We start from the raw sequence: 16,109 nt of genomic DNA, 5'->3' as shown, positions 1-16,109 counted from the left end.
ATAGGATAGGATTAAAACAAAACATATATGTTAAAAAAAAGTACATAGTTAAACTATACAATTTATTTTAATCAGCAAGCAGACTATATTTATTGATAAAAAAATTTAAAAATATATTAAAATAAAATCTATTACACCAATAAAATATTCTATTTTTTATAATGAAATGGTCGTCTATTAATTCATTTAATTTAAACTTAAAAATTAGTGTATAAAAAATATTATACTTTAATATATTACATTTTAGAAAAATAAATTTATTTAAATATATGTCATTTATTAATTATTTTAAATTCTAATATTATCATTTAAAAAATATAAAATATTTAAAATATTCTCGTGCATTGCACGAGGCAATATACTAATATGTTAACAAAAACGGTATATAGATAAACTATTCACTTTTTTAATCAGCAGGTAAATTATATCTATTCATAAAGAATTTTAAAAACAGACTAGAATGAAACCTATTATACCAATAAAATGATTTTATATAAATAAATTATAAATTAGCCAACTTATTATCAGACAAACATTCCCTAGACAAAAAAATAAAATATGAATAAACTTAAACCTGATTTTTCTGCCGTAATTAAGACAAGTATTACATTAATTACGAAACATTCATGGTATATTAGTCCACAGGAATTTCACTCTTTCCAAAAAAAAAAGTATCCAAAAATTAAAATATAAATAATTGTAAATTTATTTAGTAATTTATTTTATTATATGATTCTTAATTCATTTAATTTAAACTTAAAAATTAGTGTATAACTAATATTATAATTTAATATATTACATTTTAGAAAATAATTTTATTTAAATATATGTAACTTATTAATTATTTTAAATTCTAATATTATCATTTAAAAAATATAAAATATTTCGATGCGTAACACGAGTCAAGATACTAGTATGTTAACAAAAACGGTACATAGATAAACTATACATTTTTTTAATCAGCAGGTAAACTATATCTATTCATAAAGAAGTTTAAAAACATACAAATAAAATGATTCTATATAAATAAGTTATAAATTAGCCAACTTATCATCAGACAAACATTCCCTAGACCAAAAAAATAAAATATGAATAAATTTAAACCTGATTTTCCTACAGTAATTAAGACAAGTATTGCATTAATTACGAAGCATTCATGATATATTAGTCCACAGGAATTTCACTCTTTCCAACAAAAAAAAAGTATCCAAAAATTGAAATATAAATAATTGTAAATTTCAGAATTAAAACTATTTTAAATATACAATACATATTTTGTAGAAGTTTTTAATATGTTTAAAAATTTGAGAAAATAGGAACACGTGTGAATAATGTAAGTTTGCTCCTTTTAGGAAAAAAGAAAAAAAGAAAAAAGAGGTTTGGTTGGAAGCAAAGTGATGAAAATGCGAAATAAGGTGTTGGAAGTTTGAGAATGCAAAGGATTGTTTCCAAAGTAGTCTTTCATTCCAAGATAATGCCTAATTTTAATGGCTAACGTAAGGTATACATTCATTCATTTAGGTCAAGTCACGCAAGCTTTATTTCTTGCTTTTTCATCCCTCTTCAAACCCAATTATCCTTTTCTTCTTCCTCTTTTTTTAATAAAATTAAGTATATTCTTTTCATCTACTATAAAACCTCTTAGATACTTAAGGTACTTTTGTGTTTTTATTATTATCTTCTTTACGTAACAAATTAATTTTCAATGTGAATTATATTATAATATTTATATATGTTTGGATAAGATTGTCAGTTGATTGTGCAAAAGAAATTGTTTTTTTGAAATTTGTTACATTAACAAGTGAAATGATAGTGGGGAAACAAGATTTATTCTAACTCGTGTAACAACAACCTAAATCTTCATGTTTTTTTTCACTAGCACACATTTCAGTTCGCAAAAATAGATGTATGTGTATATCATATACTTTTTTTTTGGCTTTATATCACTACAAGAAAATTAGTAAATAAAAATCAATTTTAGATATTAAAAATAATTACTTGCTATATTAACTAAATTAGATATTATTTTAGAGACTAAAAAATTATTGGTTTCTAAATTATTTTTTATTATTGACAAATAATTTCTAAATTGATATCTAATTAGCTACAAAAGTTTTAACTACCAATTATTTAGATTATAAATTTGGTAGAAAAAACATTGATAACTAATTAGATATCAGTTTAGAAACTGTTTATCAATAATATAAACTTATTTAGAAATCAATAATTTTTTTAGTCTCTAAAATAGTATCTAATTTAATCAAATATAGTAATTAATTATTTTTTATCATTAAAATTGGTTTTTATTTACTGATTTTCTTGTAGTGGTATAAAGCCACCAAGAAAAAAGTGTATGGTAAATCATATCATTCCAACTTCATCAGAGGTGTTGAGTTTTCCACAATCAAAATCTGACTTCTTCAACAACAACTCAGCTAGGAAATGAGGCAAAACTTTGTCCCTCACATATGCCACCAACTTCAAATCACCTTGCAGAAAAAGCCCCAGAACAAAAGATGTAACACTGATATCAATGTTTCTCCATCTTCTATCTCTTGCATATTTTCTCAAGCTAGCCTCAATTTTCTTGTATTGCTCCTCAATCTCACCCTTTTCCTCTATCTCTTTAGCATGTTTGGTTCTGGAGAATGCCTGAGCTAGGTACCTACCTAAAACAATCCCATCTTCCAAGGAACAACATGCACCTTGACCTAGGTCAGGGGCCATGGGGTGAAAAGCATCTCCAACAACACAAACATTGCCCTTGCTGATATTTCCTAGCACAAGCTCCCAATGGCGTCTATATCTCAATGGAGATGTTAAGATATCTTCTGCTTGTGTTTTCTCTATAAAGCATTTAACATCACTTGGCATCTTCTCAAACTTGTTCAACACCAATTGCTTCATTTTTTCTGGGTTGTTCACTAGCTCCTTCTCTTCAACATAAGTTAAATGTCTATGAGGCTCACACACACCTCTTAAATGGTGTGTCCGTGTCGAACACATGTATTGGACACGTATTGGTGAAGTGTCTAATTCAAAAAATATTTGTTAGATTTCTAACAATTCTACCACGATTCAAACACAATTTTAAAAAGGAGAAATACATTATCTAAAAATTCAAACTTATTGTATAAATTTTTAATATATGTATAAAAATAAGGAACAAATCATTTTGAACCAGCCATGAGAAACATATTTCTGCTATAAAAAAAAACTGAAACATACTTGTGCACATAAATCTTTATTGTCAATTTATATAATTTATAATTGTATAATATATAGATTTGTGTCCCCATGTCCTATATTTTAGAGAATATAGGTATCTCCATGTCCATATCTGTCTTGTATCAGTTTTCGTGTCAGTGTCTATACTATATAAATAAAATCAGTTTTCGGTGAAACAAAAGAATTCACCTTCAATGGTGGGAGTCCATGTAAAAAACCAGTAAACAGTTTTGTCATCACAAGGCAGAATACCGAATCGAAAGCCTTTTCCAAAGAAGTGCATGAAATTGTGTTGAAGGCCATGATTGTTCATCAACTTTATGTCACCCCTGATCACAAATCTCCCACTAAAAGAGGCCTCCCTGAAGCCCAGCCACTTTGCCACCATAGAGTTTATTCCATCACACCCAATCAACACCTTTTCAATTGCAAACATCATCCAAGGATCAATACAAGGATCAATAACGTTGTTGGAGTAAAACTGTTTTTAGAACCATTTCAGAAGTTGTTTTGTTTTTGAGTATGACCTTGGTTTTGATGGTGGTTCCATCAGCAAGATGGAGTATCTTGAAGAAGCCAGAATCTTGAATTGCAACAACCTTTGAGGAGAACCTAATGGTTCCACTTGGAAGTTCCTTTGCAAGTGCTTCTATCATTAGTTGTCTTCGAACACATCGAACTTCATAGTCTCCACTGCATCATCGATTGCGTGCATGAAAATACTCATTATTAATTGGCTACAGCCACTGTAACTTAATAAAAAAGCATAGGAATCATTGGGAAAATGAATCAAAAGCATAGGAAATTGGGTAATTGGAGCAAAAGTGTGAGTATTAAATATAGAAGATAGCAACTTTATTCATATGGGTGTCTTACTGTTTTCCTGGGGCCATGAGGCACAAGCTTGATGTTTGCTGCCCCATACTCAAAGATGTAGTCACATTCCTGCATTACAAATGTTTCACATAATATTTGTCTCTTCTTATCTTCTTTTTTGAAGCCAAACATACCCTTAGTTTCATGTTCTTTATATATATATATATATATATGTTTAAATATATATTTTTATCTCTATATACTATGACACGAAATTGATTTTTATCACTAATCCAACTTTGTTTTAGACTTTCCGTGTACTTATATTAAGGAAACTATTAGAATAAGTTCAGTGTTTTTTATGTAATAAACGAATTTATAACATTGATCATAACATCCACGTCACTTACAAGTTAGTATGAATCTTTTAACATTCACGTCAGTAATGAATCTTTTCCAAAATGGATTAGAATGTTAAAATATTATATTGACTTGTTACTAACGTGGATTCGTTAATTTTTTCATACTCATTCCAATTCGAAATATCATTTGTACAAATAAGAATCTTCCGTCACATAATTATAATCCACACTAAAAAATCGTTTGTTACATAAAAAATATTAAATTAATCTCTATATTTTTTTTAATACAAATTTGAACTAAACACAAATATCAATTTAACACATGAAAGTAAATAAAAAAAACATATTTAAGTCGTAAAAAATTAATGTATGCATTAGAAGAAAACAATGATGTTGAAATATTGAATTACTGTTTTAGCTGGATATGTTGGTGACGAAGAATGTCTCCCACACCAAGAGCATCCAAGGCTTTCCAAGCATTTGTCCATGTTGTTAAAGCAAAACCAGACACTCTTAAACTATCCGAATATTCTAACACCAAACTTCTCACACCCAACCTGCAACCAAATACGAAAAATGATATATTGACAATCTGTTTCACAGTACATAACTTCTAATTAATAATATAAAAAAAATTATCATTTCATACAAAAAGTTAAAATTTTAAGTATAAGCTTTTTATAATGGAACAAGGTTGTTAATGTATGATTTTTCTAAACTAATAAACATATAAGAGAACATTAAATGAATATGAAATCATATGAATATATGAAGTGTTTTAAACCTGTGAAGTGCCAAGGATGTTGCAAGCCCAGCAATTCCAGCTCCCACAATCACAATGTTTTCAACTGCTGATTCCATTGTTACTTCTTTTCCTCTCTTTCTTTAAGGTACCAAGATATGGTGCTTCTGCATTTTCTTCAAAAGAATCAGCATTTTAAATAGAGAATGGAACCTGGTCACTATAAATTTTCCATTGAGAAACGTGTTATCTTTCTGCCAGGTCACAGTCCACCACAGTAGTTCCTACAATTGAATATAATTTTTTTGTCGGTCATGGGTGAAAAAAAAATTCAAAATGATACAAATCCAAGTCCGAATTCATATTAGTTTTAATTTATTTGAATGAATTTATCTTAAATTTAAATTTATATCACTACAATAAAACATTGAATAGAAACCAATTCTTAGAGGGTGATGGAGAATAAAATTGCTATTAGGGTAAATTTGAAAAGGGTGGTGGTAGAGAATCTGGTGTGTGGTTTGTGTGGGAAGGTGGAAGAGTCGTCCAGTCATCTGTTTTCAGTCTGTGAGTTTACCTGACGGGTGTGGTGTCTTTGTTTTGAGTGGCTAGGAGTGTTTGTTATTCACAAGGATGCTTTGGTAAACTTCCAACAATTCAGGTTGTGTTCGGCTTCTGATATGGTTAATGACGTTTGGGGAGCGATTTGGGTTGGTGTTGTGAGTGAAATTTGGAGACATAGGAACACAGTGACCTTCGACAGGGGCGTGGTAGATGCGCTCGAAGTATTCAGGTAAATGTTTGGTCTTGGATTTTTGCAAAGTCCTGTTGTAATTCCTTTATGTAACGGATTGTATGAGGCTGATTGTTTAATGCTTTCTAGAGTTTGGTTTGGTTGTTCCTTAATTACGTTGGAAGGTGTTCCTTGGTTGGAGGTTGGTAAGGTGCTAACTCTTTATGTGTAAAGGTGGTTCATATTTATTTATTTTTTATTACTGATAAAAAAAAGAAAGAAATCAATTCTTAGAGACCAAAATAACTAGTTACAATAGTAACTAAATTAGAGACCATTTTAGAAATTTAAAAAAAAATATGTTCTAAATTAATTTCTATTATTGTTAAATAGTTTCTAAATTGATATATAATTAGTTACCAAGGTTTTAACTACCAATTATTTAGATTCTAAATTTGGTAGAAAAACCTTAGTTACTAATTAGATACCAATTTAGAAACCATTTAACAATAATAGAAACTAAATTTTTTTAATTTCTAATTTAGTAAATATAACAATTAATTATTATTTTTTTTTAAATTGATTTTTATTTTATAATTTTCTGTATATTTGGATTTCAAGTGCATTGAATATGGATTAGATATACATTACGTAACCTTTTTTATTATCCAAAAATAACTTTAAAGTGCCGTTCCGACGTGTTTTAGGCACACATGCACACCATTTTTTGTCATATGGAATCTTTACTTCTTTTAAGTTTATAAATTAGTCCTCCTTTCTAAAAGCAAGTCTCATTGGTACATAATAGGCACGTTTTTTTCGACCAACTTGTTTCCAAAAGGTTAAAGAAATTAAAATTATTTTATGTATGTTATAATTTGTAAAAAATTATTTATATGTTTTTTCTATTTTCTTAAATTTATTTATAAACTGATTATAGTTTATAGCAAAGTTCATCCTATTTAATTTTCTAAAAGTTTGTAAGAAAAAAATTGTTCAAATATATTGTAGTAAAAATTTTCAAAAAAACAATTAATTAATTAATTTCTCCTAAAGGTTTTTTCTATAAAATATTTCTAATTTGTATATAATTTAATTTTAAAAAAAAATATCCATTTTAAATAGTGCAATGCATGTATATAGTTTGAATAGTGCAATGCATGTACATAGTTTGAAAAAGATATCCATTTCTCCTAAAGGTCTTCTTAAAATTTCTTATTCTTACGGTAACTGATGAATAGTACAATGCATGTATATAATTTATTTGCAATCATTATATATGCTTTATTATATATATATATATATATATATATATAAATAAAGAGTTTATGGTAGACTCTAATTAGCATAAGAAAATAACATAGCACATATTAGTAACAACATTTTTGTCCGTCATGGATTCATTGGACTCAACTAAGACTTGTTTTTAACAACAAGAAAGAATAAATAAATTTAGTTTATTTAAAGGATGATTTAACCTTTATAGAAGATATAAAAACTAACACTCCTCTCTCCAACAATCCCCCACATGAAACCTCCATATGCAACATTAACAAAATCAATTAAAAAAATCCTACCATTCCGAACTCTCTCTTAAGCTAATTCTCCTAAAAAACACTAGACGTCGTCTCGTCACCCTAAGAACCTTTTTTTAATGAAGAATCTTAAATTCTATGAATAAATCCTAAATTGACAACTTAAAAATTAGTCAACTTATCAACACACACATTCCCTACACGAAAAAAATAAAATACGAGTAAACTTAAACCTAGCAGTAAACGCAACACAAACTAAAACAGAATCACATTCAAGTCATACATTAGAAATCATTTTATAAAATTTTATTAATAATAGCTTAGATACCAATAGTTTTTTTAGTTTATAAAATTGTCTCTAATTTAATTAAATAGTAACTAATTGTTTTGGTCTCTAAAATTAGTTTCTATTTAATGATTTTCTTGTAGTGTTAGGATAACTTATTTCAATAGTTTTCATACTACTATTATTCATGAAGTGTAAAGTTTAGATTAAGGACAAAAATCAATTTTGCGTGAAAGTACATAGACAAAAAGCACATTTAATCCTAAAATTAAATTACATTTATCAAAATTGATATTTGATATGGATAAAAAAAATAGGGATAACAATTACCAAAAACTGCGGGGCAGACTCACTAATCTAGCCCACTGACCCGCTTTGTCCCGCTCCGCATAACTTGCAGTTTGTGCGGGTCCACAGTGGGGCAGGGTGAGTTGGCCCGCTAGTCCACATAAATAAAAAATATTTTTTTTTGTAAACAAAATATACTCTATTTACCTATTATTAAGTATGACCTTTATTTTATTTTATTTAAAAAATAAATAAATTTAATGTACTAAAAATGTTTTATTTTAATCATCTAAAGGAGTATTAAGAGTGACAGTGGATTTAGTTTTAAGTAAAGTCTTATATTTAAAATTTGTTAATAAAAAAAATATAAAGAAGAGATTTCAATAAGATAGTTAAAAATTTAGTCATCTTCATCAAAATATTTTGTAGCAAAACTTTGAAAAGGTACTCTTATACTTTTACATACATACATAGGAAAATAAATAAATACAAAGCAAAACTTTAATTATTTTTAATCAATCCTTCAAACAACCCTCATACTTGAATTTATATTTTTTATCTTAATTGAATGAATTGAATCACAAATGAAATTTTAATTTTAATTTTTCAGTAATAGGAATAAGTTTTTTTATGATTAATAAAATTTTAATTTTTGAAAAAAATATTTTTTTATGCGGACTAATCTGCAGGTCCACAAGTTACCTCTTATGCAGGGCAGACCAGTAAAATGAATATGCACTCCTTGTGCGGAACAGGCCTATGCGGAGCGAACCAGCCCGCATTGCCACTCCTAAAGAAACCATGAAAGTTAAATTTTTAAATGTATAAAATAATACGATTCATGCTCTTCATTCTATCTGTTTGGATAAGGTTGTCTTGTCGTGGTTGATTATGCAAAAGAAATTGTCTTTATTTGCAATCTGTTACATTAACAAGGGAAATGATAGTGGGGAAAACAAGATCTTTATTTTAACACTTTCATGTAACAACGACCTAAACCCTCATACTCAAAGATGTTGTCACATTCCTGCATTTCAAATCTTCTTCTGTTTCAGATATATTTTTCTCTTCTAATCTTTTTTTTTAATGTTAAACATACCCTTAGTTCCATCTATACCTAATGGGATTTTCTTCTTTAACTGTTCTAAAAAATTCTATTTTATTATTATATCAATATTTAATTTTATTACTGTATTATGAGCATTGCGTTATTTTTTATTTTTTTTAAAATATATTTAAACAGTTATCAATTTAAAATTAATCTTAATTAGTCGATTTAAAAACTAATTTAGAATATTAGTAATTAAAATCTTGATAGTTAATAATTAGATACCAATTTAAAATTATTTTATAAATTTTTATTAATAATAAAAATTAATTTAGATATATTTTTTTTTAATTTATAAAAAGATATCAAATTTAATCAAATATTAATTAATTATTTTATTATTTAAAATTAATTTTTATTTAATAATTATTTTATATTGATTTGTTTTTATGTGCAAACGAGTGCCGGTGGTGATGTCGTTCTCCTTCTCTTATCTACCTTTAAGCTAAATACAAACATAATTATGCATTAAATTATACATTAGAACAAGACAAATGATATTCAGATATTTAATTACTGTTTTAGTTAAATAATAATATTTAATATGAAAATTTTTATTTAAAAAATAATGACTGTTTTAACTGGAGATGTTGGTGACGAAGAATGTGTCCGACGCTAAGAGCATCGAAGGCTTTCCAAGCATTTGTCCATGTTGCTAAAGCAAAGGCAGTGACCCTTAAACTATCTAAATATTCTAACACCAAACTTCTCACACCCAACCTTCAACCAAATCTTCCATTAAATTAATAAACATATAAGAGAACATAGAAATCAATATGAAGTCTTTTTAAACCTCAGTAATTAAATGTGTTCCAGGGCTGCATAATTATTCAGAAAATATAGCAATTATTACAAAGTGAACTTTAAGCTCAATTCAATTCCATAAAATCGGTTCATGAGGTGAGGTTTGCACCCACTTATATACTATGAATTGTCCTCATCTCTAGTTGATGTGAGATCTCCAACAACATAAATACCTATTCTATTATTGTCAATAATAATTGTTCTGATTTCTTATATTCTTCATACAGATATTCTATAAGGTTTAGGATTTAGGGTTTAAAATTTATTCTTGATGAATAAAAAAAACCTGTGAAGTGCCAAGGATGTTGCAAGCCTAGCGATTCCAGCTCCCACAATGACAACGTTTTCAACTACTGATTCCATTGTTACTTCTTTTCTTCTCTTTTTTTAAGGTACCAAGATATGGTGCTTCTGCACTTTCTTCAAAAGAATCAGCATTTTAAATAGAGAATGGAAGCTGCTGACTATAAAAATAAATAAAATAAAATAAAACTAATACTTAATATATTAATAATGAATGAAATACTTTTATAAAATAGAATTTTTTTTCACTTCTTTCTAAGCTGAAAACTTAAAATTAGTACCCAAAACTGAAAACTCGGATTAAAAATATATATTGTGAATAATTAATATTAATAATAATATTATTAATAAAAAAAGATAAAATATTTTTAAGAAGAAAAAAGAAATAAATAATTTTTATAGATTTATATTTCTAAAGTGCAAATTAAATTTATAAAAAATATAAACTTAAACATTTCTCTCCTATACAAACAGGAAACAAATTCATATGCATGTTTACAAAAATAGATTACAACCTAATTATCATGACTAATTAAGTATTGATAGGTTTAACTTTGTATAGGAACTTAATATTTTAACGTTGAAAATCTTCAAAAACTTTTATTCATATTGATAATTTTTAAATAAAGGAAAAACATAGTTGAACAATGATAATAATTTCACCCATTTATATAAAAATAAATAAAAAACAAATCTGCCTATAAATTTCATAAATACTCATAATTTTTATAGTTAAAACTCATAAGAAAAGAATCCTAATAATTTCTCATGTATGAAGAAATGATTATTGAGAATTTTATTAATGGTCTGCACCTCGTTCTGTGGTCACAATCAATCAATAGTAATCAATGAAATTATGTGTTATTTAGATTATCATGACTAATTAGGTATTTGTAGGAATAGTTTAGTTTAGGAATAGATATATATACCTACCTTATTTAATTTCAGTATTAAAACAGAATGCATTTTAACTAATATCTATATTGATTAAAAAATTAACAATAGTAAAATATAAATTACTTGAAAATTGTTAAATGAAAACTAATTTTGAAAACCAAAATAATTAGTTACTTTATTGTCTAAATTAAAAATTATTTTATAAATTAAAAAATTATTGGTATTTAAAAGTTTTTATATAAAAAATTACAAAATAATTTTTAAATTGATATGTAACTTTTAACTACCAAAGTTTTAACTACTAACTACTTATGTCCTAGATTAATCTCTATTACTCTTTTAGGTACTAATTTAAAATCTAAAATATTATAATAGTAGTTAAAATTTTGATAACTAATTTAGATATAATTTAAAAACTATTTTATAATATTTTATTAATAATAAAATTATCACTAATTTTTCGGTCTCTTAATTAGTACATAATTTAGTTAATATAGTAACTAGTTATTTTTTTTATAAATTTAGTTATATGATTTTGTTGTAATGAACAATTCAAACAATTAAAAGTGAATTATTTTAAAATAATTTGGAATCTTAAAAATAAATTCATTTTTTATTTATTTATAGAAATATATTTTTTATTTATAAACTTAAATTATAAAAAATAATTTATATATATATATAAATAAAATCAAATCAATTATGAAATAAAAGAATTTAAAATTATAATTCAAGTATTTATAATAAATGAAATAAAATAAAATAAAACTAACACTTAATATATTAATAATGAATAAAATACTTATAACTTTTACAAGTTTTAGTATATAAAATAGAATTTCTTTTCACATCTTTCTAGCCGAAAAGTTAATATCGCGGTACTAGAACTGAAAAGTCATATTAAAAATATATATTGTGAATAATTAATATTGATAATAATAAAAATAGTAATAAAAAAGATAAAATATTTTTAAGAAGAAAAAAAATCAAATTTATATTTCTAAAATGTGAATTAAATTTTTTAAAAATATAAACTTAAACATTTCTCTTCTCTACAAAAGGAAAACAATGTGAAGTGAATGTTTGACACTTCACCATAAAAAGCAGTACCACACAATGATGAAAGGAAGCAATGACATGACAGTGATGAAGTGGCTTCAACTGAAGAATGCCATCATTTTAATATGATAAAGGAGTTGGTCATGTTGTGATTCTCTTACACTTTCTAAATGAGTTTTAATACATGCACATCACACTCAATGTGTTAGTTTTATGTATGTGTATATTTTTGGGAAAATTTTTGTTTACAATTTTCATATTTATTAACATATATTTATTTTTTAATTTTGAAAATGTTTCTTACAAAATAGTTTCCTAAATGTTAACATTTTAAAGATTTTAGTAATCCAACTAACTTAATTTCTACTAGCTTACTAAATAGGTTTGAATGATAATATTCAGATTTTTTTTTTTTTTATTTAAATAAGAGTTTATTCTGAGTCATCAATTCATATCAGCATTAAAGTAAATATTTGTAATTTTTAAATTAGATAAAAAGATTAAAATGTTTTTCTTTAAGAATTAGTTTGTGTGATAGATATCATATATAATCATTAGTTTTAAGGAATGGAAATTAGTGGTTAAGTGAGATTACAGAATAGTTGTGTTAATAATACTATGTCAAGAATATAACGAGGATTGGTTGGGTGGGTGGTTGGTAGAGTTTGAAAATTGTGTATAAGTCAAGGATTAAGCAGGTTAATTATGATCATTTTTGTATAAGGAGTTTGGACACTCTTCAAGTGTCTGTATAAGAGTTGAAATATTTGTCAAATGTCTGTATAAAGGTTGAAACACTCCTGAAGTATCTCATTTTATTTTATTTTTTCTGTAATGATAAAAAAAATATAATAAAGAAATGAGATAATAATGAAATTAAAAGTGTAATTAAATGAGAAATAAAAAATACAATAGGAGACACCAATTTCAAAATTAGTTCCCCTTTGAATCTATCATGGTAAAGAAGTAAACTTATTTTTCCTCACTGAACTTATTTTGAAGTTTCTAAGCATGCAAGTCCTAAGAATTATTTAGGTTTCCACAATCATAACCTGACTTTTTGAACAACTGAATGGCTAAAAAAGGAGCCAAAATCTTATCCCTCAAGAAGCTAACAAGTTTGGACTGAGCTTGCTGAATAGAACCCACCATATAAGCTGTAGCAATGACATCAATGCTTCTCCATCTTCTCTCCTTTGCATATTTCTTCAAGCTTTCCTCAATCCTTCTGTGTTGCTCTTCTTCCTCATCCTCATCCTTCTCTTTGGCATGTCTTCTAGGCTCTTTGGAGAAGGCCTCAGCAAGGCACCTTGCTAAAACAACACCATCTTCCAAGGCACAACACCCTCCTTGACCAAGGTCAGGAGTCATGGGGTGGAAAGCATCTCCACCAACACAAACATTGCCTCTGCTAATATTCCCCAACATCACCTCCCAGGGATGCCTATATCTCAGTGGAGCTAATAGGAAGGAATCCAGTTCAGTGTTTTCTATGTAGTATCTAACATCACTTGGCATATTCTCAAGTTTGTTTAACACATACTGTTTCAGTTTGGCAGGGTTCTCTTCTAGCTCTTTCTCTACAACACAAAAAAGTGAACAAGTAGACAATGGTATGAATAATGTTAAATGTCATGAGATAATAGGCACATATAATGAATGAATGAATGGTGTTTTTTGCAGTCAAAGTTTCTACAATGAAGAACTTGTGTATTTGGAAATTCACCTTGGCTGGTGGGTGTCCAAGTGAAAAACCAGTAAACAGCCTTCTCATCACATGGAATAACACCAGCTCTAAAACCTTTGCCAAAGTACTGCATGAACCTGGGCTCTAACCTGTGACTGCTGTTGACCTCTGCACAACCCCTGATTGCATATCTCCCAGTAAAAGAGGCCTCTTTGAAGCCTAGCCACTTTGCCACCAATGAGTTCACTCCATCACACCCAATCAATACCTTTTTCAATTGCAAACATCCATGTATTAAGTTGGAATTCCATATCGATTAGAGACTAAGCATTTCATAGTATATAAGTGAGTGCAAATCTCATAAACGCCGTTTTTATGATTTTGAGTTAGGTTTAAATTACATAAAGTACATTGAAGTTTATTCATTTGGATTCATAATTGTTGTTTTCCTCTTATACATGAAATATCCTTGCTTATTTCTCATGACATGTCACACATACTATTTACCTTGGTTTTGATGGTTGTCCCATCAGCAAGATGGAGTATCTTATAGAAGCCAGATTCCTCAATAGAAACAACTTTTGACAAATATCTGAGGGTGCCTCTTGGAAGCTCATTGACAAGGACTTCCAACATTGATCTCCTTTTAACACATCGAATTTCAATATCTCTACAGCATCACAAAAACACCAATCACAGAAAGAATTTGGATAAAATTTAAGAAACATGGCCTCTACAACAAAGTGAATTGAAAGATTTAGGCACAGTAATTGATAGAGTATAGTTACTTGCTGTTTGGTGTTGCTCTGAAAGGTATGGCTGCTGTTTGTTTCCCTGTAACCAATGAAGTGGTGACAATCCTGTAGTCCAGTTGCAGTAGTTTAGTTCACAGAAAAATAGTAAGAAGAGAAAGTTCGAAAGATGTGGATGCACATACTATTAAGAATTGGAATTTAGTTCTAACTCAACCTCATAAAGCTTAGCTTATAAGAAATAAAAAACTCAATTATGAGGCTCGGATACTCCTTTTAAATGGCGTGTCCATGTCACTCATACGACACTTGTAAGACATGTATCATATCTATGTCCCCGTGTCCTACATTTTAGAGATTATACGTATCTCCATATCCGTTTTGTATCAGTATCTGTGTGTACTACATAGCTTATAAGACAAGATTTGTACCAGATTTGTACCCACTTATATACTATGAAATGTTATAATCTATAGTAATGAATGTGAGATCTCTAATACATACCCATTGAGCTGGAGATGCTGGTCGCGGAGTATGTCTCCGACACCGACAGCATCCAAAGCCTTCCAAGCATTTTGCCATATGGACAAAGCAAAGCCAGTGACCCTTAAAGTATCCGAAGATTCCAAGACCAAACTTGGGATACCCAACCTGTGAGCATAAATGAAACATAAAAGAAAAATGAAGACATAGAAACATAGAAAGATAGTTGGTAGTGAAGGAAGTGGAAAAGATACCTGTGAAGTCCTAAGGATGTTGTGAGGCCAGCAATTCCTGCTCCCACAATCACAATATCTTCAACTAATTCTCTTTCCATTGCTAATGTTGTGTCTCCCTTCAATTGGATTGAGTGATCCAGCTAAGTAGTGTTTATATATATAAGTAGTTGGATAAAGATAAAGAGAAGGTTGGCATAGTTAAATTTAAAAATAAAAAGAGAAACAAAAGATGTGAGCATATTTGAGGGGAAGGAAGTGAGAAGCTGCTACTCGTGAGGATTATGATGGAATGTCGTCATGGAGTATGTCACACTCACAATCGAAGCAAATAATTGGGGAAAGTGATGCTTTGTAAAGTGAGACAATTTATCTTAATGTGATGAATTTATATATAAATATATATAATAAAAAGTAAATTTATAATTAAATTATATGAAAAAATATTAAAATAATAATATTAGGTTGTTATATAAAAAATGTAGATTGTAAATTATATATTAGAAGAATACACTTTGAGTTGAAATGAATGAAAGATACGATATCCTTGTTTGACAAGAAAAGTAGCTCAGTGACACTTCCCTCCCATTTCCCTTTTGCCTGTCTAAAGTAAAAACTTAATTCATCTTATTTAATATGATCTTTGTTATCAATTATGCTATTTATATGATTCCCTCAAAATGTATTTATAAGATGAGTTAAAGAAAACATTAATTTTATTCTAATTTATACTTTCATTTATCACTTAATCTTTAATTAGTTACATATATGTATTTATTATGATTTAAAAATG

General features: G+C 27.6%; 2 protein-coding genes across 2 annotated transcripts; both read right to left on the bottom strand.

The window, feature by feature from the left end:
• Positions 1-1,757: 1,757 nt before the first annotated feature.
• LOC137829615 (monooxygenase 2-like) lies at positions 1,758-5,342 on the bottom strand. The gene is made up of 6 exons (XM_068636458.1): positions 5,191-5,342; positions 4,817-4,963; positions 4,105-4,173; positions 3,756-3,921; positions 3,418-3,646; positions 1,758-2,936 (listed from the first exon to the last, which is right to left on the bottom strand). The coding sequence occupies exons 1-6, from the start codon at positions 5,265-5,267 to the stop codon at positions 2,362-2,364; spliced, it is 1,263 nt and encodes a 420-aa protein (XP_068492559.1). The 5' UTR covers positions 5,268-5,342; the 3' UTR covers positions 1,758-2,361.
• Positions 5,343-13,026: 7,684 nt separating this feature from the next.
• LOC137827961 (monooxygenase 2-like) lies at positions 13,027-15,600 on the bottom strand. The gene is made up of 6 exons (XM_068634346.1): positions 15,338-15,600; positions 15,105-15,251; positions 14,637-14,708; positions 14,356-14,518; positions 13,888-14,116; positions 13,027-13,741 (listed from the first exon to the last, which is right to left on the bottom strand). Exons 1-6 carry the CDS (start codon positions 15,415-15,417, stop codon positions 13,182-13,184), a joined length of 1,251 nt encoding a protein of 416 aa, XP_068490447.1. The 5' UTR covers positions 15,418-15,600; the 3' UTR covers positions 13,027-13,181.
• Positions 15,601-16,109: the final 509 nt, after the last annotated feature.

This window comes from Phaseolus vulgaris, chromosome 7 (genome assembly GCF_000499845.2).
Source record: "Phaseolus vulgaris cultivar G19833 chromosome 7, P. vulgaris v2.0, whole genome shotgun sequence".
In the NCBI taxonomy this organism is placed as follows: Eukaryota; Viridiplantae; Streptophyta; class Magnoliopsida; order Fabales; family Fabaceae; genus Phaseolus; species Phaseolus vulgaris.
This window is presented reverse-complemented; position numbering and strand designations above follow the sequence as displayed.